The 26,128-nt window shown below is 43.5% G+C and overlaps 1 protein-coding gene across 2 annotated transcripts in view; it reads right to left on the reverse strand.

The window, feature by feature from the left end:
* negr1 (neuronal growth regulator 1) overlaps positions 1 to 26,128 on the reverse strand; it is a 114,061-nt gene that overhangs the window by 78,102 nt on the left and 9,831 nt on the right. For both annotated transcript variants that reach the window (XM_040184261.2, XM_040184260.2), the window contains exon 2: positions 1,301 to 1,539. In XM_040184261.2, coding sequence (XP_040040195.2) covers positions 1,301 to 1,539 — 239 coding nt within the window. The remainder of the gene's footprint in view (positions 1 to 1,300; positions 1,540 to 26,128) is intronic.

A 26,128-nucleotide genomic window follows, 5' to 3' on the forward strand; every position in this document is an offset into this window, starting at 1 on the left:
TCTGTTTTCCTAACAGGTGTGAACACCTGAGGATGTAAATGGTGATTTGTTTTGACAACTGTGTACATCCCTAATGAAATCTGCAACCTCGCAGGATAACAGTTTTCTAAAAACACTGTCCAGGATGTTTGTGTATTGATGTGACTTTTCCTTCCTTCTGCTTGTGTTCCAGGGTTTAAAGTGATGTTTTAGTACAAAAAAAAAACTGCATTCATACTCACACCCCCTTGAATCGTTTTCCTACACCAAGTCCATATGTTATAACTGTAATACCAGCTGGAGAGCCGTTTCCACTTGCATATTTCACATATCACACTTCTGCGAGCAGTTAGTCTGACCCTTAACTCTTCTATAAATACGATGCTGTCTGTGTGAAAGTATGCAAATTCCAACAATATGTTCCTTTGAAATCCAAACCACGGTTTGGACCGAATGAGAATCATTTGGTATGCATATGTTTAGATCTGATAACTGATCAAGGGTGTTAACAGCCCAAACAAGATTAGAGCCAAGTGGAACCTTTGCATCAACCGATTAAAGAAATATGGCACTTGGAAGATGGAAGATGGGTTTTTACTGAGGCTGCTAATTGTCAGTCAGAGGTACCAGCCTACAAACTCAGCCGCCAGCCTCTTACCCCAACAAGAGATGCTGTTGTTGATTAGCTCTCTGTGCCCACAACAGCCTTCCTAATGTCCCATAAAACCCAAATACACCTATTGACCTTGTTAAACACAGAGATTTGCAAGATGGAGCCCGATTTGAACAGCCTCTCAAATGCTCAGTTTAACTTTATTATGTCGAGGGCTGAAATCCAAAGCTTCAACGCGAAAGCAGTGACACACATAGCACATCGATAACTATACCAAATCCTTCAGATTCACATCTTATTTGTTACCTGCTGTGACCAAACCCCAGATAAGCTTGATTAAAGCTACACAGTCCGCCTTCAGTCATTTAAAACAACAAGCTTTTTCTATCTGTGTTTCAATGCCCACAGGCATCCAACGCTGCAATGTCAGTTTGCCTCCAGAAAGTTATCTGCTGAAAAGATGTAGTTTTATCATTTCATACAGAAAAAGCTTGTGCTCTTGTTTTTACTCCAACTACAAGAGAATGACTGATGGCGCCGGATAGAAAGGGACCAACAAGACATTGTTGGATTAAGGATGGAATGTATGTTAAGTAAATGGTCCGTGTAATAAGTAACAAAGTGACAAAGTTAGATGATAGTAAGGCAGAGGACATGTACTATATATGTATATACACCGGTCTATTACCTGTTCATACACCTACGTACCTTTTACGATCAGGTTGAGGATCTTTGGCTGAGGGTTGCGCTCACTCTGAATGGAGCACGTGTACTGGCCGTCGTCAGATACGTCCACTTTCTGAATCTGAAGGCTGTACTCGTGTTTATCCCCAACGCTGGACACAATGGAGACACGTGGGTCCACAGACCACTTGTCGTTCCCTGCGAATATGATGCCGGAGCGGTTCAGCCAGGCTCCTTTAGAGATCCCATCCAACAGGTAGCACCTACAATGACAAGAGACATTTCAGTCGGATCAGGACAAATACTTTGGCAAGACTTACAAAAAAAATAAAATCGCAATGAATAATCTCTCGGTTAGCACAGGATTGTGCTTTCTTAAATGATATTGATTTTTTTGTTTATTGCAAGACCACAGTGCGGAACATATGGACCAAATTACGTATCAAATTTCAGTTATGGCCATAAAATACGGAATTCACGGTGTGACTAAAAGACCAGATTTAACTAGCAGCTGTGGCCTGGCTGTTTTATTCTTAAGCACGGCTGCTGTTGGGTCTTCTGAATGGGTAAAGACATTTAGCAAAGGTGGCACATTATTTTCATTTAGAAGTCCAAAAGGTGTTGTTGACTAAACTTAATTTAGATTGGGTCTTGGCTGGCTTCACAACAATGGAGGTTCGTTATTGAAAAAGGGTTTTAGTTTTTGCATTCTAATCCGATGAATAGAATGCAAGAAATGACTTTGCTCCACTTTTAACTGTGTTCTGTCAAAGTTCTGTGGATGTTCACTTTTCAGGTTAAAAGCTTGGTTCTTAGGTTTATTGACCTATTTTCAACTGCCTTTAACCTTTTAGTCTGTTAAAAGTTACGTTATGTCAGACCAAAGTTGCAAAGAAAAAGGAAAGAGTGGACTGTAAATACATTTTTAATTAATTGCAGCGGTTTTTATTTTTCACTTTACTGACTTTACGTTATCATCAATCATCAAAAGGTAACATCCTTTGGACCAGCCACACATAATCAAACATCCCTGGCTCTAAAAAAAAGACTTGTATTCTAGGATTAGACTCAACAAAGTCAGTAACTTGTAAGACATGAGGATGAGGTCGCCATTACCATCCGCCTGGCACTGTTAAAAGTCTAGACATAAGAAATCCCATCACATTGTGTGACAAATACTGTAGTAATGAGTAGGAAAAGAGGCAATCAAGTTTGTCCCTTTCTAGCTGTTGTCAAGCTGCCGTGCCGACATCCAGCACCAGTTCTAAAGCCACCGAGGAAATCACTTTGGCATTCGCCGCAGAGCTCTTCATCCGCTCTGCCAGGGAAGTGTGGGACAGGAACGCGGGTGTGGGACTTATGGTCTCGTCCGGGCCGGTTTCCCCTTAAGAAGTTGCCATAGAGGCAGCGGATCAAAGAAAGAAGTGTACGTCCTATGGGTGTTGGTTAGTTTGCCCATTCTCCTTCCTGGCCCTCAGGCAAGATCTGCTGAAGGAGCCTCAAGGCAAGCATCGTATCTTTACTGCTTAAACATGTAGCTCTCCTGATTTGTAAAACTTGACCTTTGTAAAAATGTATTAAAATGGCATTAATAATGCAGCTAATTTGAAAAAGCTTCTCTGCCTTTGAGGGAAACATCTTTAAAGAGTACAGAAGCTTGAAAGCCACCTGAGCAAATGAGCGCCTTCGGTGACTAATCATTTAAGACACTTTAGTGGGACCGCTGAGATCGCCGAATTAAGCCTGAAACATTAATGCACAATGCAACTCTGCTCCGCCACTGATGTGAACAACTTGTCAACCACTTGCCGGGCTTTCATCATTACAGCCCCCCCTTGTACCAGGGTAACCACAAAAAGAGGTTTTCTCCGCTGCAGCTGCTATTGTAGTGTGTTTTCTTACACTATAATTGTGCTTTCAGAATTAAATATTCACTCCATGTAGGCTTAGAGGTGGCTGTTAAAAAAAAGATAAATCTTTCAAAAGGGATCCGAGGCTGTGAAAAAAGGGTCCCTTTAAGGGCAACCTTGTGAGGATGTACTTGGGATTTGAAAAGCCGGTGGGCCAGATGTACGGCGGAAGGACACTTCACACCGACAACATTGGACTTTTGGCCTTTTCCTTCAGTGAAAAGAATCCTCATGTTCTTTCCCTTTTTTCGGCAGTTAGCTTAAGACTGTTGATGTCTTTGCACTCGCTTTTCTGAAACCATTATTTTTATTTTGGCTTCTTTGTGATCTCACACCAAAGTAGTGGTAAAGATGCCTGCATCCAAACACCTCCACACAGCTGTGTCAAAACAGGACATTTTTACATTCGCACATTGTCTGAGGTGTTGTTGTTTACTGTGGCTGATTCCTACCCATCACAAGTCTTGACATGTGGAAGACTTGTGATGGGTGGAGTGAGAACAGCGGCCGCTGAAAATGCAAAGCAGTGATGAACTGGAAGTCAAGATGTCATAACTTCTTCATAATTGTCATTACTATTCTGTAACTTCTTCACAATACGAAGCATTTGGATACGACCACATCATGTGATGTGAAGAAACCGTGACCTTTAATAAGCACATTTTAACCAGTTCAACCTCTATTTGCAGGTGGATGTTTGTGCCACATTTGAAAAAATTTGCCCAAGGTGTTCACCAGAAGGAGACAGATGTGTGTTCTCAGCGACATTGACCTTTGACCTCCTAAATGGATTCGCCCTTGAGTCCAGGCGGGAGTTTATGCCAAATTTGATGAAATCCCCTCCAGGCGTTCTTGAGATATCACATCATGTTAAAGCCGTCAGATGAGGATCCCTGCTGAGGCAAATTTGTGATTTCTGATAATAGACTTTCCAAATAAATTGAATAAAAATCAGTTATATCAACTCAATATGCCTTAAATCCCCGCAAATGCAATAGTGGTTTACTGGAGTATGTAGCCTGCGGATTATGACAAATAAATCCTCATCTTGCTTGTGTTTCTCTAGATGGAGAGGAGCGAGATCCCCAGGATAATTTAGCTCGGACTGTTTCCTTCTCGTATTTACAGATGAACGTAAGCCGGGACCGATCCTGCTTAATGCCGATTTTACCAATTACGTCCCTCCATTGTACTTAAAGCAGTTGGATTTAGTACGTATGTGAGCTTTAGTATTCCTCTCCTTCCACGGTTTGACACTTTCCGTCCAAATTCATTTTAAGAATGCACTTTGGGAAAAAAAAAAGCGTTACAAACATGCTAATCATATGCTAAAACCTTGAGCATAAACTCAAAAACCCATCGCAGAGTCATGTTATCAGCTAGGTCTTTCTTCTGCCACATTTCCCTTTAGTCCCTCAGTCAGGCGTAGCTGCAGAACACTGACACCTAAGGTGGGCTTTGCTTTCATCAAGCCCCTTTTCTGTGGCAGCCCACCAGGATGCAGACTTCCCATGGTTCATACAAAGCAGAGGTAATTATTGCACAGACCTCACAGCAGCTACTCCGAACAGATTTGACATCTAAAACATGCACTAATTGATACTTCTATTTTTCCCTGCTTCTGACGGGTGACTGCAGAGGAACCGGGCTTTTTACAAGCTCACTTCTTTTCTTGTGTTTTGGCTCGCAAATTACAGTTCAATTCAGACCGCAGTGATTAGGCACGATGTGCATAGAGGGAAAGTGATAAACTGTTGTTTGAGCACCTCACATGAATAGAGAATGATGATAAACTATTCATTGCGCTGCGGCAGCTGGTAAGAGAAGCAGATCATAATCCGTTTAGTCAAACATCAGAGCATCATTCTGACTCTGATTATTATTTGCTTCACAAAATTGTTTACTAGGTTCCCTTCCTGTAAATATTTCGTCACGGTACTAACTCCCCAGGTCTTAGCTTGCAAACATATAGCTATGTTTTACAGTGTAGCAGTTTTTTTTAAATATCGCTGTCAGAGTCCCTGTGGTCTGAGATTTGTTGTTATGTAACTGTTATATAAACAGCAAGCCATGCAACCCATGTAAGTGCAGCTTTAAAGCTGTACCGATTTCCCCTAAAACATACATTAGAAGAGATTTTTTCTCAGTTCTTACATTGTTTTCTATTGTTGTCATTGGTCCAAATGAATTTAAAAAGAAATGTAGCATAAGTAGAATAAAACAGCCATAAATGTTTTGGATGCATTTCTTTTTATGTATTTCTTTATTTCATACATTTGGTGGTTGGTGTTTATCGAGCAGACATGGATCAGAATTAGCATCCTAAAAGCCACGAGGTTAATGGAGGGGTCACACTGAACCCAACCGTAAAGTTGAAAGGCTGCACAACTAGCTGATCAAATTCTGCGTCCCTCACTATAAGCGACCAATTTCACACTACATGAATTCTTAATTCATTATTAATAACAATATTGATCTGTGCAGCTTTGAATGAAAAACATGTAATTGGCATTTTAAGCGGGCCGTACAAATTGCAACTTGACAGAACTTCACCACAAGATGACAGGGTGACACAGAGTTCATTGTTTCCATGGCAACTAAAGGCCAAGCCCTGCTGACGTTACTGCAAGAATCAATACCGGCTCACAATGAGCTGATACATTGCATCACTTTGAAAAAGCGTCACATTCTAGGGAGGTGAAAGGAAAAAGAAAAACAAAGAATCCTGCTTCCAATCACAGCTTGTCTGACACAGATGATCACATCCGTGATTGTTGAGAAAAAGAAACACTCGACTCTATCAAAACCGTAAGCCGTGGATCACTTCTGTCCTGCAGCATGTTGAATGGCACTTAATCACTGAAGTGTGAATCAAACTACAGCACCGGAGACAACCACCTGGACTATTTCATTTTCCAGTCCGCGCTGAACCCGAATACGTCAGAAAAAGTGCGCGTGTGCGCAGTGTCGCTGTATTGTGGCGAAACATCTGCTAAAAGACAATGCTTTTGTGTTTCTGCTAATGGCGGCACCCACTTAACTGGCGTGAATGAAGCGAGGGTATTGAAGAGGATAATGAGAGGCGGTGATGCAGCCATGAAGATTGCAAGAGGAAAAGCCTTTAAACGTGGGGACGGCTGTTTCCTTTCACATAAAGAGAGAGAGAGAGAGAGAGAGAGAGAGAGAGGGAGAGGGGTGCAGTAATGACAGTCGCCGCACTGTAAGCTTGACAACCGTTACAACGACTCGGTGCCCTCAGCGGAGCGTAACTGTCCACTGAATCCTCAAATGAGAAAATGCATTCCACACTGACTGGCTGGACCAAGAAGGACTAGCGAAAGGTGGCAAGGTGTGAGAACGTCCCAGGTCACATCAGCTGTGAAAACGTAGCGTCTCCTTTTAATTATTTCTTTGCTGCTACTATTCCAGTAATGACAAATAAATAAAACTAATTTAAAAAGTCTTACACCTTCGAAGTAATCATGTCATTTTCCATTAGTCGTCAGCCAATCCAAATCTTTTTACAACATTTTTTTACATTAACGAAGCTGAAACTGTTCTTTTTTATTTTGTGCATTTTGACACTTGAATCCTAACTAAACATCCCTTATCATCGTATTAGCCAAAAAGATCCTGATTACAATAAATTAAAGTATTATGTTCTCAGGCGCGTGAATCTGTAATACATCTGTAGCCCACAGATGCTTTGTAGAATATGAAAAGTTTCTCCGTCACTTCATTAAATCCCTGCAATCATCTGAAGGCAGCAGCACAGATAAGTTGATAAGCCTCTGATTTGAGAAATGTCGCTCGAGAGCTCAGCGCCGTTACACACGATGTCAACAACGCAGCCGGCAACCTGAATCCGAGAGTAGCCGATGCCTCATTCATGAGCCGCTGTGATCAGGCGTCCCCGTCTTTGGCTCGGTGGTTCCATGAGAGATGGAGCCAGAGATCAGACGGATTTAATCATATTCACCATCACCCAGTCCTTTTGCACTTTTGCATGCTCCTCGACGCGCGCGGCCCGAAATAGCAGGTGCGCTCGGAGACGCCTTCGCAGGCCGCGCACTGCGAGGCCTCTGCACGTCGTCCTTGATTGAAAGGAAACTACCCGGGAGCTATGTTCTTCAATTGTGAGGATTTGCTGTTGTTGTGCATCTAGCAGGAATGTCCATCATTCAAATAACCGTTCAGCACAGGGGGCCCGGTTTGTGTCTCGTTACGGGTGGTCAAGTATTTTAGAGATTTATAGAGGTGTTGTGGGACTGCGGGAGAACGAGGACATGCCGTACTGCTGTGCAGTCGAGGTACGGAGCACCATCCTCTTAATCCCTAAAATAATCCTGTCGACTGTGGCCAGTGGGACACATCTGAAGCCTTGCAGCTATAATCCACACAGATCCAACACCCAACAACGCAGACACAGAGAGCAGCGTGAAAAACGCTCTCAAAGCTGGCAGAAACTCCCAAATCTCACCTCAAGTGTGGAGACTTAAGAGTTGATTTATATTCCAAATGTTTTTCTTTTCCGTTGCAGTAACATTTTTTGTATGAAAGGACACTGAGAGGGACGACCACATATTAAAGCCAAATGTTATAACAACAAACCGGGTACAGCGTCACCTTGTCCCCTCCGACTTGGTGTCCCCTCAAGGTGCACTTGCCATTCTCACTTCCAGTGCATCCAAAGGACGACACACCCGTGCATGATTGTTTTGGTCTTGGTCTTGTTTCGCATGCGTGCACGCAGCTGAGTCAAAGCCCTCAATGATATAAAACAAGAAAAAAGACAGTTCTCGTGTGACAAAAAGATACTTTGTCCTCTCACATATTTCAATTATCATCATAGATCAGAAGCAGTCGTCCTAATTCATGTTCATAAAAGAGGTCAAAGCTCCACAAGAGTCATTTCTGGAATCTCTGGTTTTTCTTCATGAAGTGATATTGACTGACTGAATTTAAGTTCCAGTGAATGACAATTATTGGGGCCCACAAATTAGGGGTTGAATCAAAAATGGAGAGCTGATGAACAGTAGCCTTTGTTGAGGCATAATAGGCCAGCATTTTTCCACCCCAGTTATTTCCTGCTTCCTCCCTTTATAAATATGTGAATGAGCTCTGTGTTTCATATTCACATCAAAACAGAATCCGCTGCAGGGCTCGATACCACTAAATGTCACATTCAAAATTCACAGCGCTTCTGCACCATTACCTGTTAAAACAATTCTGTATGCTAATACTGTATGGTGAGATGGCACGTCTATGAACACACAATTGGACCACTACGTTGACTATTGTCAGGTTTACTACACACAGTGACCTGAACTGCATCAATTAGTCTTACCTTCAGCCATTGAAAAAAAGGGTCCAAACTAAGGGCGGGGAACAGATTCACTGGTAAACAATTCCCATTTCACACAACTTCCTGCAGCATTGACTCACAGTGGCAAACACTGAGGAGATGAATTAGTCCGGGTCCCTTCCATGAAACCGAAACATGCTTGGGGCTTAAATCACTGCAGTTATCTCAGTCCGCTGCGAGCATCCTGCGGTGGAGCTGTAGCATTTCATGAATGAAACAAATCTACTTCTTCGTAGGAAGCTCTTCTCATTCCAGAAGCAGACTAAACTTTTTAAATGTAAAACGGGCCCTGAGTTCCTCTGCAGCAGAGTGAGCTAAGTGATGCCCGACAGTGGTGTACACAGCCTAGTTGGTCCGTACGCAGCTCATGGTTGTTTTCGCAGAAACACTACACTGACTGTGTAAGTACTGTGACTACGACCCATATTACAGAACTAGAAATTTCATTTTCATTTCAATTTTTTTCAAATATTCAATTCAAATATAATTTTATTGAATTCAATTTACAGCCCTTTTCTGTTAATCTGAAGTGAGACCTTTTCCGATCTGTTACACCGAGTAGGTCTGGTAAGGAGCCTCAGTGGTCATTCTGTCCATTCATGTCTTTTCAGATTAAATTCATCGTTTCCTGACGCTTAACCATGTTAACCGAGATATGTCATGTCAGTCAACATAGAGTGAGGCCTTTACACCCACGATTAACGGGACGCGATAGCCTTGTAGTGCAGCCTTGAGGGCTCCTGGCGGTTCGTACCCATCACGAATATGGACGAGCAGCATAGAATAGCGAACTAAACAGCTTTGTCCCTCGAGGTATTCTTCAAGTGACTGTAATTACTCGTGGATGCAGAGACCACCAACAACGCATCTACGGAACGGAATTAACTTGTCACTTCACAAGCGACGGTCTGACGCTGCACACTGCCACTTCCCTGCAGTTCCGGCTTGAAGACAGACTGACAACTCAGCCAGTCATTTTTTCGTAAAGTTATAAAACATGTCACAAGAAGAGGCATGTTTGAGTCATCCTCAAATCTCAACTGATGGCCACCAGGAAACACAGAGCGAGGCATTGACAGCCGCACGTCTTTGCCATTTCTTATTAATGCACCAATTGTGAGCCTGTGATGACTGACTGGCATTTGACATTCACCATGAATACAAGTCTGTCCTTCTTTCCATAAGGAAGGGAGATTATATGCAATAACTGGGGAGGGGAGGAGAATATAAATATGGCATATAGCTGCTTTTCTGCTGTGTATTAAAGACCCCAAGATCAAACTGAGGGAAGCAGTGGGTGGTTGACAAACTCCAGACAAGCACACAAAGCACACACGAGTTTAGAGTGCTATTCTATTGCTTGGCCCCAGGAAGCCTTTTTAATTATAATTCATTTCATTTCAAATATGGTATCATGTGTTGAGAACAACAGCAGATAACTTATCATGGGGTTTCTCTCTCTAACACATGAGGGGCACATTCATCAGAGGACGCCAACGACTATTTCCCATTTGCATTAATAAATTGAATGGAATTGTTTTCCGTGTTAAACCCATTAATCCTTTGTTTTTTTCTCAAAGATAAGATCACAGCAGATGAACAGAAAGCCGAGGCATGAGAAGCCAACACCAAGTACGGTCAGAAACCACAATGTCGGGAGTTGGAGAGGTGAAGGGAAAAAAGAATCTCATCATCACAAGCTGTTATGTTTGGCCAGAAGGAGCAGAGCGCATAACAGGAGCAGTGACGGCGAAAGCCCGTCACACCACAAAGAACGACTCAATGTGTTGACCGAGGGTTGATGAAGACCATTGCTGTACTGGACCACTACAGCCAGTAGGAGGTGAAGTTTCCAGAAATCCTCAGTGCTTTACTTAATTCAATTAAAAAGTAGCCGTATTGCCAAAACGTCCATCGCAACGTGCTGATGACGTCTTATGTAACGACACGAGTGCCGGGTGCTTTATTAAAATGCCGACTTGCTCACAAGACAAAACACAACATTCCAATCAAGACAATTTCATCCCAAAAGTACCCCCCCTTACCCCCCCCCTACTCTTTTTTTGTGCACGTTCTGTCAGAATTTGTTTTAATTCTGCGGAGCGTTAGTGTTTTCTCCGTGACGTACTGGTACTGTACTAGTGACACACCCGAGCGTGGAACGCATTTTTTAGCATCTGCTTTCCCAAATCCAGCCACCCGTTCTGAGGTAGCCTACTTGCTCTGCATACTTCTGTTGCAGCTTCTGAGCTGGCAGGGACTACCCTGAACAGCTCAGCGGGGACATCTGCCTCCCAGAACCATCTGTGCTCAGGTCCTCCTAATCCCCCCCCTCGCCCTGCCCCTCTCTCTCTTTGTCAACCGTCCTCTCTCCTTTCTCAGTCTTCTCGCTCTGGTTTGCACAGCCAATTCTTCACATACAAAGAGTTTCAAATCAGTTATCAATGACGAATGGATAAATGACGGATGAAATGTAGAAAAGTGGGTCAACACGCTGTGGCTTTAAAAGAGTGTGATGTTTCATTGAGGTGAGAACGAGATGCGCATAAGGTTAAACGGGAGAAACGGGAGACTTTGATACGACGAAAAGACCATGAATGAAGACGTGTTTGAATATCTCTGATTAATGGCACACTTTGAAGGGTTCCTTTTCTCAACAGTCTGATCATTATTCTGGTCCACTCCGCTATCCCACTTGTTTGTGCTTTGAACTGTGTGTTTGTGAGGTGATGCTGTTCATCAGTGCCGTTTGTGCCTGGTTGGGCATTCTGCTGCCGAGTGGTTTACCCACAAACACTCGGCGCCCAAGTGACAGTTCAGGCTCGGCAATGCACCAGGAGGAGGTGGGAGTGGGGGGGGGGGGGGGGCAGGGACGCTGAGTTGAGGGGTTGTTTAGGCTCGGAGGTGGGCTGCGCTCACGGGTGGCCATGTCTGCTTGGCTCACAGGAACACAAAGGTATAGGACGGTGGGCGCGGCGCCGACTGCTCTGCCGATTCTCTCTTCGACGTCTCGGACTTTCCGGCTTCCTCTAGCGCCGGTGTTCTCTGCGGGACGGTACCGACCCCAATGGAAGAAATGGAGCATTCAACGGAGCTACGAGCATGGAGTATTGTATTATGTTTAGTGTTTTTATTGATTATCTGTACCAATAACTGCTTCCTTCTGAACTTTTAGAAGGATTACTAAGTTGGCTTTTTGCCTTGTTTTCAATGAATCTTTCAATCAAGTAAATCCAGCTGTGGAGGGATTGGTTTTGTTCTCTCATTCACAGCTTTGGTACGCAATTCCATTCACTTGAAATATGTACACCCCTTGACTTTGATCAAAAAATCATGAAGGCAAATGCATGCAGAACAAAGGAAGTGATATATCATTCATTGTTTTATAGAAAAACAATTACTAGACATCCTCTGACACACTTTGCTAAAAGTATCCCATCTTTCCTCATTTTTTGTGGTTTCATTTTACAGTATGTTACAGTAAAATGAGAATAAGAAGCATCTTTCTAGAAACCACATCATTGTGCGCCTGCACACAGTCGCTGGTCACCAAGCTGGCACTGACGGACAGAGCAACTTAGGTCTGGCGCGCAGAGCGAGATGAGGCAGTAAGGGTCCAACAGACAAGTTCTTGTAGCTCATTGTGTCCAGTCCAAAAATAAAAGCACATATTAAAATTCCTCTTTTTATTGTATTCAATACAAAACAATACATGCCAGCCATTCATTCAATGACTGGCAGCCCTTTTAAGTGTCATCTTTGCTTATTATTTCTATTTCCTAGAAGCCATTATGATGTGTGTCAGGATCTGATTGATGGGCGGGTCAGCCTATATAGGGTAGGAACCTTTGGGGGCTCGGCAGGTGTTTCCAGCCGGGATAGGAAAAACAGTTTTTGACCGCACGCTGGGTAGTGTCATGTAACGCTCCAGGTGGATGTATGGTAAACGTGTGACAGGAGTAAAGTTGGCAAATAAATGGACTCGTTTTAAAGAAACGCAAAGGCTACAGGACTCTCATTCATCCGTATAACCCCTAATTGCTCCCCGGGCAAAATGTAAAGGACATGGCTTAAAAATGTAATGTAAGTCGCTTTGGATAAAAGCGTCAGCTAAATGACCAGTAATGTAAATCGGAATATTTCTACCAGGCGATTCATGCAAATTTAGAATTCGGATGAATGAAATATCCTGTAAGGTGACTCCAAACATTGTATTTTTTAGTTGATGGCATTCAATTATTTAGTTATCCACTGCATACTACATTGTTTAAAAGGCTGATATTTACCCAAAATGGATGAAATCTGTATAGTTTTGTTCTCATCAAGAGAAATGGCAGGCGATGGCAGGTCTTCAATACTTGCAAATGACATGAAAAATGAAACGCTTTAGAATCCTGCAGTCGAAAACGACGGCGGTAACAAGAGAGGGTTTGTTATTGCTTTCCTGGAGCGCTTTACCCTCCTTTCTGATGCGCTCTGTCCATGGCACAAATGGACAATCCTTCATTGTCAGAGGGCATTGGAACCCATGCATGGACCGATAGGTGCGACCACATTCATCATCCTGACAAAGGGAAATAAGCAATTGCCACAGCACTTAACTGCTTTCAGTCATCTGCAAATATTGGAATAAATACATCACCTGCTGGGCATAGTCATATTTTACATGCCCTCTATGTGCTTACTTGCTCGATTTAAGGACAGTCCCCTTTTCTCTTCGATACATTCATGTAGTACACGCACGTCTCACTCTCTCTAATTTAGACTATAGAACAGTTTCAGCATTCTGCTTTCACCACGGAACATTAGGAAGCACTTTCCCAGAGATACCTTCTTATATCAGAATTATGAAGCATAGATGCGAGGTGTTTGAGGGAATGCCTGTAGCTAATGGTGTAAATCGGTACTTGAATCTAAACTTTCAATTACCTTGGCAGCATTTCTTGCCAGGAAAGACTGCATTGTGTCAACTTGTATATGTATATTACTCAAAAGCAGTGCTGTGAATATCAAGGAATATTAATAAATGAATAGTTGAGAATTCATATTTTTCTTTGTGTGAATATGCGTGCATGCGAACCCGTTTGCATGGGAGGAGGAGGAGGAGGAGGCAGAAGCTTGGATGAATACAGAAATCCAATGAATACTCCTCTGCTTGAGATGCAGAGCCTGTGTGCTGGCAGGGACCAACAAGTCCTTAGTTAATCGCCGGTCCATTTGGCAAAGGATTATGCTCAGCTCAGGGTTCGGCTCGCAACAAGGTCTCTGATTCATAACAGTGATTTGAGTAAGTCATTATTATTGATGGAGCAAATACTCCATTCTGAGATTGCCTTAATCACTGTAAGGTCTCCAAAGGAATACATCAGCACGAGTGAAATACCATTACCCCAATTAAAGACATCAATACGCCTCAAAGGGTGTGGGGGATCTATCTGGGTTGTCTTAAGGACATAGAGAAAAGGATTGAGTCAGACAAAGCCAGAAAGAGTCTTATCTTTACTTACTGATGAAAACCAACAGGGGGCACTACACTGGTTGAAGAGGCACTTATTTACCTCACTTCACGTGGCCTCAAAGGCTGTTGCACTTAACTCGCCGTAGCGGTGGTCAGCAGGGTGAAAAACAATCCTCGGTAGATTCTTCCGGGAGGGTCCACACTGGTGTACAGTTTTAAAGTGGCAGCCAAAGAATCCAAAGCTCTGGCTGCTGCGTGCGAGGTGAGCCGGGACAAACGATTTGTGTTTAATGATCAACAGACAACAGTGTTAAAAGTTCTCTGCTTCCTCTTTGAGATTTTCCTCTATTTGACCGACCAACTGACTAAATGTCAGAGAGCAGTGTTGGATGACGCTGTGCCTTGTAGTTGGCAGGTATCTGGGAGAACCCGGTTAGTTCCTCTCATGGGACGAGAGAGCGATGGACGAACAAGGACGTTTGGTGGTGAACTTTGGCTTTCCTGCATGTCGTATTTGGTTGGTCCTCATCGAAGGATGATGGAGGCCGGCTCATAGTAAAGTATGTACCGTATGCTTGAATTTGAGTGACCATTTACAAGTCAAAACGCTGATATGTATTCTGAGATATAAAGAAACTGGACCAGTGATGCTGCCCAGTGCAAATGAGTGGAATATCTCACTGCACTGATTGTTATTATACATCTGTTTCTATATTGGTGAGTTGAAATATGTCTCAACATGTAAACTATTGCCTAAAGACTTTTGATTACATGTTCTTCATTGTAAAATAAAAAGAAAAAACAAATCACCAAAACAGTATGTTTTAACAGCATCTTGATCCACTTTTATCTGCTTTATATAAAAATGCCCTGACAATATCACTTAAGGGAAAAACGATGATGTGTGAAACTTTAATCCGGAGGAAATGATGGCGATAGAGACGTATGTATCGTTAAGTGGCCACAATGCGTAGGCAGTAAGCTCCGTTTCTAGATACTACTCTCTACAACGACTCTTTTACTGTCTCGCCGGCGCTGACTGTCACACTTATGTTGTGTCGCTTTTGCAAAGACCCAGATGATTATGTTTTTTCGGATGACTGTGACAGGAGCTTCGGTCCGGATGGTCTTTGGGGATGGAGCTGGTGGTTGAATAATGTGTTTTGTTGAGATGGGGGTTTTAAGATGGGAGTGCAGATTTGTGATGCTTCCATCTTTAGGGCTGACTTGTTTATCGCACAGTTTACAAAACACTTATGCGTACAGGCTCCCCCTTTTCTTCTGGTATATGGAATAAGAGGTATATATAGTTATATTGCATAGGTATTGCATAGGTATAGGTATATTGCATAAGAGGTGCATTTGCATTGCTTTTGCTAACGTGAGCAGGCATCTTGCTACATGGGCTATATGGTTAATCACTCAGGCTGTGCCAAATAGGGGGGGGGGGGGGGGGGGGGGGCAAAAACCGTTGAGAATGAGCAGGAAACCAAATTATACAATAAGTTTAGCATTAGTAGCAATCATCTTGCAACTTATTAAAATACTGAAAATGAATCCAAGTCCAGCTGCACACATCAAAATTTGGTTGAATTCAATAACGTGCCAGAGTTCTGATCAATGTCTAATCTCTCCCTTCATTTCTTGATGACAAAACTAATCAGAAATGCGAGCGAAAATTGCTCCTCTTGCTTAGCACATCCAATCAATTAAATAAAGTCATTGTTACTTGCAGGGGCAACAGCAGTGCCAAATTGGCAGAAAAACAAATTAGCCGTCATCATGATGTTGAGCTTATTAAATGGTGGATTTGGGCCTGAATCTCTACCCATGTGCCAGCGGTGAAAGGGAAGAGCAACACAATTAATGTCTAAGCTAAAAAGGTACATTAAGCCCACATAAACTGCTGCTGCATCCAGGAGTTTAGTGTCTTGGCACGCGGGCTAATAATGGTGAAAGAGGAACTCCCGGCAGAGGATCCATCTCATCTCTTCCTGGGGCATTATCATGCCTCACCCGATCTGGCTGTTCATTACCAGCATCGCACACATTCAAATGAGCCCATGGCAAATCAGCATGCACACACACACACACACACACACACACAGACTGACTGACTGTACTGTCTGCCGAGTTTGAGGGGACGCGCTGATGATTCTGAACAAGATCCAACGCGCTCACCTAATCAAAACATTGAAAAGAAACACAACACATTACTGGTTTGGTGATTTGAACTCAGTCCCGTTCACGGAGCGGCTGACTTGTATGCACCAAACGTAGCCCACACAAACCCTGTTGGAAGACCATCTTATTTCGGCTGCAGGTAAAACGGATGGAAGGAGGTGAAGTCCAGTAAGCTCTCAAATCAGATGGTCACAGACATGCAGGAATGTATGGGCTGGACCGGTGTGATTTCTCCTTATCCGTGTAGGAAACATGCAATTAGTTGAAGATGCCCACGAGGTTTACTGAATAACCCCATTAAGGAGAACAGTGTTAAATAGGAAAAACGCCTAAAGACAAATGTAATGGGTTTTTCCACTGACATGCTTTTTTGTGATGGGGAGAGAATACTTTCTTTTCTCTCGATGGAAAGCTCGTACACTTCTAGGTGCACAAAGTATGATTATCATACGTAAGCGCTAGGACACGATCAAACTACTGTGTGCCTTCATCGATGAACTCTGAACATCTGGAAGCAAGTGTGTAAACCCCTGGAGCGAATCTAACTGGCCTTTAGGGTGTGATTGGAGAAAATGCTCACAAAGACTTATTGCAAGCACTCACCCTATACGTTGGGAGGCCAATCATATCAACAGCACTGTGGAAATCAGGATTTAATGGAATCTATTTTTACACACAGCTTCCCAGAGCGTGGCTGAACAGGACTCTGGGTGCTTTTCGCTTCCATTATCCTGAGGTTTGGTCACGTTGTGAACTAGTCCTTAACAGTTCAGATGTCCTTCCTGTGACAACATGCATGATACAGATTCTGAATGACTTCCAAGGGACATTCATCCCCAGTTCAACATACGCCACCCCCGTCCATGTATTCCAAGGATAGTGTGCTCAAAGATACACTCATTGATTGTATTGTAACTCTGAATACAGCTCTGATTTCTGCCTCAGCTCGGTACAATAAATACATGGCTTCAGAGCATGTAATACACACACAATACACACCTACCGTGGCGGTTGAGCTCAAGCAAGTGTCAATGATTTTACTTAACAATCAGAATAAAGTTGCGCTGTAAGATAAGTACAATCAAAAACAATGGTTTCAAACTGCCGAAACTCCGAGAACTGGTAAGAATTAATAGGAGACTGTGTTCAGCAAGTCCATCCCAGCAGATATATTTGCGACACAATACGCCTCACATAAACACTGTGACTTCATCACATGTGCTTGATGATGCTTCTTCTCCGGTAAATTGTTGTGCGTGTGTGTGCGTCCACTCCTCCCAGATTGTTTACCGAGTAAGCAAAAAGAAAAGCAGGTGCAGTCGGGGAGAGAAACACTAACGGTTGGTTGCACCACCCGGATGGAAAGCAATCAGGAATCAGGAAACATTTATTGACATAATATGTCTGACATACAAGGAATTTGACTTGGCAGTTGGTGCAACATCTGGATGAGCTTGAGCCAACTTGTATTGGTTCCTCTCGTAATGATGTCCATATTGCCGCGCAATAGAGGTGGAATAGAAGATGAACACGTAGGGGTGGAAAAGGTGACTTGTGTTTCATGCGATCTTTTCATTTCTGGCAGTGCAGCGTGGATCCAAGTGGAAGACAAAGCAGGAGTAGGATTGCTGAGGGCACACTGGCTTTGGCAAACCAGCCTGGCAGTGAAAAGAATAGAAACTGCTGAATTATGAACAATAATCGCATCGGCCCATGAGATTCAAAGTAGCTGTAGCAGTGATGCCGGAAGCCATTCAACCAAACGGAGATCGGCAGGTTTGCTGAGAAAATTCTAACTGCGCAGAAATGGGAAAAAAAAGGAGAAAAAAAGAGGCAGCATGGCCTGTGAGAATAAGCCCACGGGGGAATTGAAAAAAGCAGGGTGAGGCAAATAAAGAAATACCTCATGATTATTTAGGTTAGCTCTTTAAGTCCAGACCTTTTTGCCAACTGCTGATGGTCGTTTTGACAGATGCTCAACTGATTTGATCTCATACAAGCCGAGCAGCTTCAGAGAAAACAAGCAGCATTTCATATTTTCTAAGTGCCCGACTAAATGCGGGCTAATGGTGCCTTTGATCCCGCAGCTGAGGGATTCCTCAATAAGTGAGTTGTGCCATCTAAACTATGTTATATGCTCATTTCTGGTGGTGTCCATTTTAGTATTAAAGCCTGCAAACTGTTATCAACTCCTCGCGGACTAATGGGCGGGGCTAATTCGCTGGCTCAACATTAGTCCCAATCAGGCCGTAACCAAGCTGCCATGTGACTGGAACGCTCACAGGCCCGCACAGGGCTGCATTTCTTCTCAATAAATAAACAAAGGGAATAATCCCAGTCTCATTCAGTTTATGTTGACCACAATTAATCCCACACTTGTGATCGCGTAGAGTCCACATTTGAGAAGCTTTTCAGAGTCCGATTTGGCCATTGGAGGCTTCCTCCTTCCACCTCACTGAATCTGACCTTTGATACGATAGATGTTGGATGGGATAAAGGGTGCATTTCAGTAAGCCCACTAGGTTGCCTTTCTGTCATAGAGCCAGTAACCACTGACCTTGACAGCCAGATAAGACAGCCTCCATACTAAAGGCGAGATTCTGATAACAATGTCATCCATCATAGTGGCACTGAACCAAACACGCAGGTCACAAACCCTCAAGTTGGTAGTAAATTCTCCGCCACACGCTGTGCTTAGCGCAGTCACATAAACATGCCGACACAGACACGGGCTTACAATAGCAAAAGAAGTCGGTATGGTCTTTTCGCCCTCAAAGGGTTCAGCAGAATGTTCCTTTCTGTCTGCGATTAATGATGTATGGAGCACCACAGTGTTGTGGGAGATCAGGCCGTTGGTCTGCCGTCTCTCTCGCACAAACAAGCACTGATACACGCGTGCACAACGACGCAAACACATCGCACAAGCACAGATGCGCCCAGGCGCACACATGGGCTTTTATTTTTCTTAGGCCTAGCTTAGCGTGCAGCTTCAACGTTTCACCTCCTGACAGAAAAGAGCTCCATTTCCCGCCAGCACTCACTAACAAGACAGCCAGAATCCTCCTTTACAGCATGTAGGTCAGCCCTGCCTTTTGAGACTGTTGGTTTTAAGGAGAGGTCATTACCAGCAGATCGGACTCACCCACAGACAGCACGCTCCTCCGACGTGGAGCTCATGCTGCTGTGGCGTAAACAGCCATTCAACTCTGACCTTAAAGACGTAAAGAAAAAGAAAAAATGCCTCGCCTCAGCGATGTGGTGGTATCACACCATTTTGCCGGTCGCTAATGAAGCGATATCTTCAGTGATGCAGTAACGTTTTAAAGCCCTGGCTAGTGAGAGTGCTACAGTCATCATGGATGCCATATGGACATTAACATTAAGATAATGTTGTTGGGGATAATTTGCCAGTGATGAAATATTGCTCTAATCGAGGGATGAAACTTAATTACACAATTCAGCTAATGTTGATGAGTGTTTTATGAAGGTTGGATGTCAGACAGTAAGCCACAGGCTATATCATGCTTGCAAACCTGGCCCTGATGTTGCTGTGCAGGATGACCCATTTTAGCATCCAAGTATTTGGAAAGGTTGAACTGAGCCATAACTGCAAACGCATCATCATCATCATCATCATCTGGCTAAATTCTCTCCATCACAACCTTCGTCTCACTGCTCCATGTGAGGTCAGCCTTAGTTATATCATGTAGGATATCAATGAACACCTCCCCAAGGAGGGGTTATCTGAAAGCGTTTACAGCGAAGGGCATGAAATGAATAAAAAGGACTTGTGAGGGGAAATATAACCATGATTTGAATTTAAAAGTGTGGGGCTTTCAGAGGGTTCATACATGATAAAATACCTCAAAGATAATGTTCAGAGAAGATTTCTTAGGCTTTCATTAGCCGGCGCCGACACTGTGGAGACTGTGACAAAGCAGTGGGCAGACTCAGTAAATGAGAGGCATTTTATATGATGATTAATGTCATTATCATTATACCCTGCATACAGAGTTTAAGTACCTCTTTTTAGAAACGCTACAAAAACCTGAGCCCGTGTCACACTATGTGTCAGTGTGAAAGCCAAGTAGGGAACAGTTGGTTTGAACACGGGTGACACAAGGGGGAGGCCAGAGAGTGTAAACATACAACGGATTTACTGCGATGTACCTGCCGGGTCATGATGCACAACGTTGGATACTGGCAGTGTTTGGTGATTGGCGATCAATGACACCACAGATATCTACACAATAAATCATATGAAAGATGTGCCACGATCTGCCACATTCATTCCTTTCTCAGTTAAACAGCGTTGGTAGTGATTCATGGATTTCCTTTGTTACACTACAGATGGCAGCAGCCAGGGAACAACTCTGCGTCCCGTGTCTTGATAAACAAACAGCTGAGCCGGGGATCAAACCGCCAACTGTAGGTTCACTTTTGGGGATGCCTGCCTCTACCTCATGAGCCGCACATGCTCCCACTATAGCTAAATAACATTGTATTAAATCTGTAGAGAAACCCTTATTAAATACAGCATTTGTTGCTATACATTTTTTAAAAATATCATTATATCAGGCTTTGACAAAACAGGCCATATTAGTCAGTGAGTTGTCGGTTTTGGTCTTTCGTGGCACTAGTGACTTGCCCCTTATCCCCTACATTGTGTCTATTTCTGAGTATATAACACAACAAATACGTGTACATGCACACTACTATTCCGTGTTTTTCCTTATGTTGAAAAATTCAAACTGACACACAGCCACCTTTCATTCCTTCAACCGCCTTCTTGAAAAAGTCGATATGTGTGCTTACTTTCCCAATGTTTGAAAGTAGGTGTGATATGTGGGCTTTTCTTCTGGGCATCCATTCCTGCAAACGATTGCTGGTTGCCTGTACCACAAGAGGGCTGGCAGTAATCTGGGAAGAAGCCTTCTGTGTCACAAACTAAGCCTGACTAACTAACCTCCATTCAGATAAATGTCGAAATAATGCTCCTGAAACCGTATTGTCAACATTATCAGTACACCAGTACATCTCATATCGTAATCAGAAAATGCTCCATTTGGATTAAAGCCTAATTCCGATGCAAATCCAAACGGAATATGCCGTTCACGTGATTGACATCGAAACCTAAAGCTGAATGTTTGATTGCATGTGAAATGAGTACAGTTTCTGATCAAAATAAATACATGCCCTGTACTGATACCCAAAGCTATAGGCTTTGATGTGGCCAGTGCCAGTCAGTTGTCACTCCTGGAATTGGCTGACCACTCTCATTCTCTCCTCTCCGTCTTCCTCCTTCTGCCTGATAGGGAAGCGGGCTGGAACAAGCCTGAGGCCAGAGTGATGATTGATGAAGCGCCTCCTCTGGTGCACACTTCCCTGCTGACGCACTGCCACACTTTTCAGCACTAATTGGGCGAACCCGACGAGCTCCCCTCTCCGAGTATGTGGGGTCTGGCTCTAAGCAAACCACCCACTCAGAGAAGTGTCTGAGCCACACTGCTCTGAGGAAGCGCCGCCAACGGACCCGAAGCATGTCGGCAGCACGCAGCGATCCTGTTTACTGCGTGCGGCACATTTGCTGTACGCTGAGGCAGCCACCATGAGGCCAGGATATTGACAGGAGATGAGGAAATACTGGTAACAGTGGAACTAGTTATTTCGACACGGCAGATGCCGAAAAAAAGGAGCCTCTATGCCCTTAAAGAATGCATCGTGACGCCAAGCAATGACAAGGCAACGCGGTCCGCACAGCAGCCACCTGCTATTGCCCTGGACTGGGCTGTTGTCACGTTGTTTTGGTGCTGCCGGCTTCATCCAGGGTGACTTGCATAACCTGTGAGATGCGGGTAATGCGTTTATGAAGATGGATATTAACTGACAGAACGCAGATTAAGTGCCTCGCTCAAGGACACATCAGCAGTATCCTCGGCGCCGCCGTTTAAACTGACAACCCGGGCATCGTTAATCCATTTAGAGCTTGGAGGGTTGCAGCAGAGTAAACAGAAGGCCGGCGTCCTTTAGAGCTGTTTGTTAAACAGCGCAGCATGTTTAGATCATGAATTTATCCAAAATGTTCTGTAGCGCGGCCCGGCCAATTATTAAGCTCACAAAACATATGGTGGGAAAACATCTAATAACAGTCTGCCGCCGCTACTGGTTTTCACTGAAGGGCAAAGGTTCGGCTTATGAGTGGAGAAAATTGTTGGTGCGCACTGAGGCGTGACTGATCTGTGCGATTGGTGAACACAAAAGGGTATTATGTAAAAAAAAAAAGAAAGGATAAATATGCACGATGTGCCTAAACCTGATTATGATACTGAAACAAGTCAAAAGAACTATTGCTGTCATGTTGCTCCCCTCTTCAACTTAGTTTGTTGCTTCCTTTAGCAGCATTTTGACTTTAGTTTTTTGCTATTTATTTATTTTTTCCTGTGTAATTTTCTCTCTTGCCCTTTTCATCTCTTCTTCTCATTCCTTTCCTTTTAAATGCTGCTTTTAGCTCTACATAATTGTTCATGTTTAAGTGTTTCTTGTCACCCCCCTCTCCCCCAACGACTGCACAATTAGGCCCCGTCACTTCCTTTGGCGGCAGAATAAACCGGCAGAAGATTGACTGTCTCACGTTCAAGGGAAAATCTGAAGATCTGTATATTGGGGAGGAGGTGGAGAATTTATTCCCCGGCTGGCTCTCAGCTGGGCTTAAGCAGCCACTTCTAAGGACGAACTCGCAACGTAAGGTAGCTGCCTCGCCTTAGACGGCCTCGCCGGTTGATTAGCGGCTCCTAAATCCATTTATGCAGGTTTACAGCATGACTTATTCTTATTCTGTTTTTAATCTCTACAAAGGAATGCCTACATGAATAATTCATGCAGCTGTATACAGTAGCCTAACCCCGTATTATTCACTTTGAGATGAAAAATATATCTATCTGTGGAATAATTTGGCTGGCAAAGCAGCAGCTGAGTTGACACACATGGAGTGCTGATTCGAGCTGATTGCGGAAAGAAAATATGAAATTACAGGAAGTGGAAAGTGTCCATGTGAAGTGCTCCAGTCGTTGGCTTGCAGTGAAGGTGTCCTTGCTGACAGAATGTCACTGCATCGATATATACGGCGTAAAATAAACCAACTGCACAGTATAAGCTTTTGCTCACACACTTGACAGACAATGTTTTTAGATCACTCAAGGCTGCGTTAGACTGTTTCCCAATTCTTTTGATATTTAAAAGCTTAAAAACTAAAATGTTCATTGCCGCGGCATCTGAAAAATCATAAATAATAAACGGCATGTAATAAATAGCTGTGAACCCGGGCAAAGTTTTCCTTATGGACAGTATGAGATGTTTATATGTGCTGTAGCCCACTCACTCCATCCATAAGTAATGAACTACTGATAAAGATCAATTATTTGTAACATCAATAAAATAGATTGCTATTTTTAGAAGGAGAGTTTCGCAGACGGGTTTGAAATCAGGGCAAATGAAACTCCTACGCAGAACAAGGCTTTCCCTCAGCACATGCTTCAACAAAGTCGAACCGGATTCCCAGAATAAGGGACTGACTGACTATCTTATCTTTCGTTCATCTAATTCTCAGCCCGTTGTCCTCTCACATTTTAGACTATTATACAATAAAATTCTTAGATATGTATTACGTTAAGTATTGGCCACAATTTTTTTCAGCTGGAGATGAATTAAAACATAGATAAACAGAGAGTAGAAAGAGGATACAGACTGTGATTTAATAAACAAATGTCCGAAACCAAACTTATTGGCCGGCTGAGCAACTAAATATCCTGGAGGCGGGAGGACATGAAACAGGACCGGGTAAATCACAAACATGTGCACAACGGATGATACAATAACAGGAACAGCCGGCAGACCAAAGAGAGGACTATTGATACACAATAAACTAATCAGACAACAACAGCTACATGTGGGCGGGCGCTCGGTGGAAGAAACACAAGGGAACAGAGCAAGAATGACGAGACTCAAACAACACAGGTGATCACGGGGAAAAGGAGGGAACGCCACGGGAGGCAGGGAATCTCAGAACAAAACAGGAAACAGACTAAGAGTCACAGAATCTCTTATCATATTTCTTTTTATGTGTCTTGTACTGCCTCATGTCTCCTGCACATTCAGATGCTTGGTTTATTAAAGCGGCCAGTAAAAAATTTGACCGGTATTTGACTTAACTTTTGACTGCTGTATATCGATAAAAGGCCTAAAGGCATAAAATCCACTGCAAAGTAGGAAAAAAAAAAAGTGAATCTTTATTTCTACCACCTTCACTGCGCAGTGAATGCTGTTTTCTGTTTCCTAGCCCTGAGACATCTCTCATGTTGACCTTTTTTAACTACAGCATATTCAGTGTTTCCCTTACCATTAAATCCAGCCCCCCCCCCCCTTCCCCCACTCCCCCCACCCTGAAGTTACCTTCCACGGGGAAAAAAATAATAATATTCCACACCTTTTCAGGACGGGGCCCCTTCCTGAAAAGGTGTGGAATATTTTTTTCTTACTATATGTGGCAGTTCCACACCGTGGTCTGTATAGCGCTCACAGCAGAGAGCACTAGCGCAATGACTACCCCCCCGCCCCATTTGCCCGCCTACTACCCCCCCCTTCTGAAGTTGTAAACCTAGGAGAAACGCTGATATTGTTTCTCCTAGGTCTCGTACAGTCCCCGGAGTTTGTGTTGTATCGTTGTCTACTTTAATTCCACCTTTGAATTTCATGTGTGCATTAGAGACCGGGTTTCCCATAAAAAAAGACAAAACTGCCTCACTCATATTTCTTTACTTTCACTCTAGGTGTGTGAGAAAAAAGATCTCATCGCCCGGATCTCACTTTGTGTCAGACCTTTCTTGTCTTGGGACGAGTGGAGGAAGCCTCTGTTCTGCTTTTAGCATAAACTCATCCGATTCTAGAGTTTTTTTCTTGCGATGATCTGAACAACATTTTCTCATTACGTGCACAAGCCGCCCTCCTCCAACAATCAAATCCACCAGCGCCGCCTCAATGTGAATCGTTTTGTTCCCAAGAAAGAAATAACCAGCCAATGCTGTAGGGCGAAGATCAGAAAGAATTTGTGGCATCCACGGAGACTGTAAACGTAATCATCTTTGAACAGCCACATTGGCCTGTCGGGGAGAATATAGCTGTTTATCCGGTTGTTCTTTCCCATGTCAACACATCTGACCAAAGAATTGGAAAACAAGCATAAATTGATTGTGAAGGCTGGTTCCACCGTAGAAGAACCAAGAACCACCTCCCGCCCCTGCACTTTTGCGTTGTGGTGCAGTGGCGTCAGCTTTAACACAACTAAACAAAGCACCCGGCCCAGTTTCCATTGAGTGAGCGGTGAGCCACTGAAGTCCACAGCACAACGGCTGTTTTCCACATACAGCCCTGCTCGTGACGGCAGACATTGGAACACGCGTGGAGCGATCCTTAACCAACACCCCGCTGCAGAAGCTTTCTTTTGAACTTGTCGAATGGATTGTCCTTAACGCTTTGAAAAAACGACCCATTAGCGACCGCAGCGGGCAAAAACAAGGCTGGATTTTTTTTTTAATGAAAGTGACACTCACGCAGTGCAGAGAGGCATTGTGTTGGAATCAAAGACGGTGGCTGGATTGAGGTTGTGCAGAAGAAAGACGTGGCCCACACACTTCCACGGAACACCACTGTCTGTTTTACACGTTGCAGAATGCAGTGTATGAGAGCTGCAAACAGATTGTGTGCCCGAGGGAACTTCTGTTGTTGTACAGTCTTTTGTCTCACAAAATACAGTAAGATGAAACGGTGTGTGATCAATCTGACAATTTGCATGAATATTTTAACATCACAGAGGTACGCTAGCTGCATACACTGTATTATCTACAAAAACATTTCATTTGTAGCTCATAGCTCGTAGGCTG

The sequence above is a fragment of the Gasterosteus aculeatus genome, chromosome 8 (assembly GCF_964276395.1).
Source record: "Gasterosteus aculeatus chromosome 8, fGasAcu3.hap1.1, whole genome shotgun sequence".
NCBI classification, from domain to species: domain Eukaryota; kingdom Metazoa; phylum Chordata; class Actinopteri; order Perciformes; family Gasterosteidae; genus Gasterosteus; species Gasterosteus aculeatus.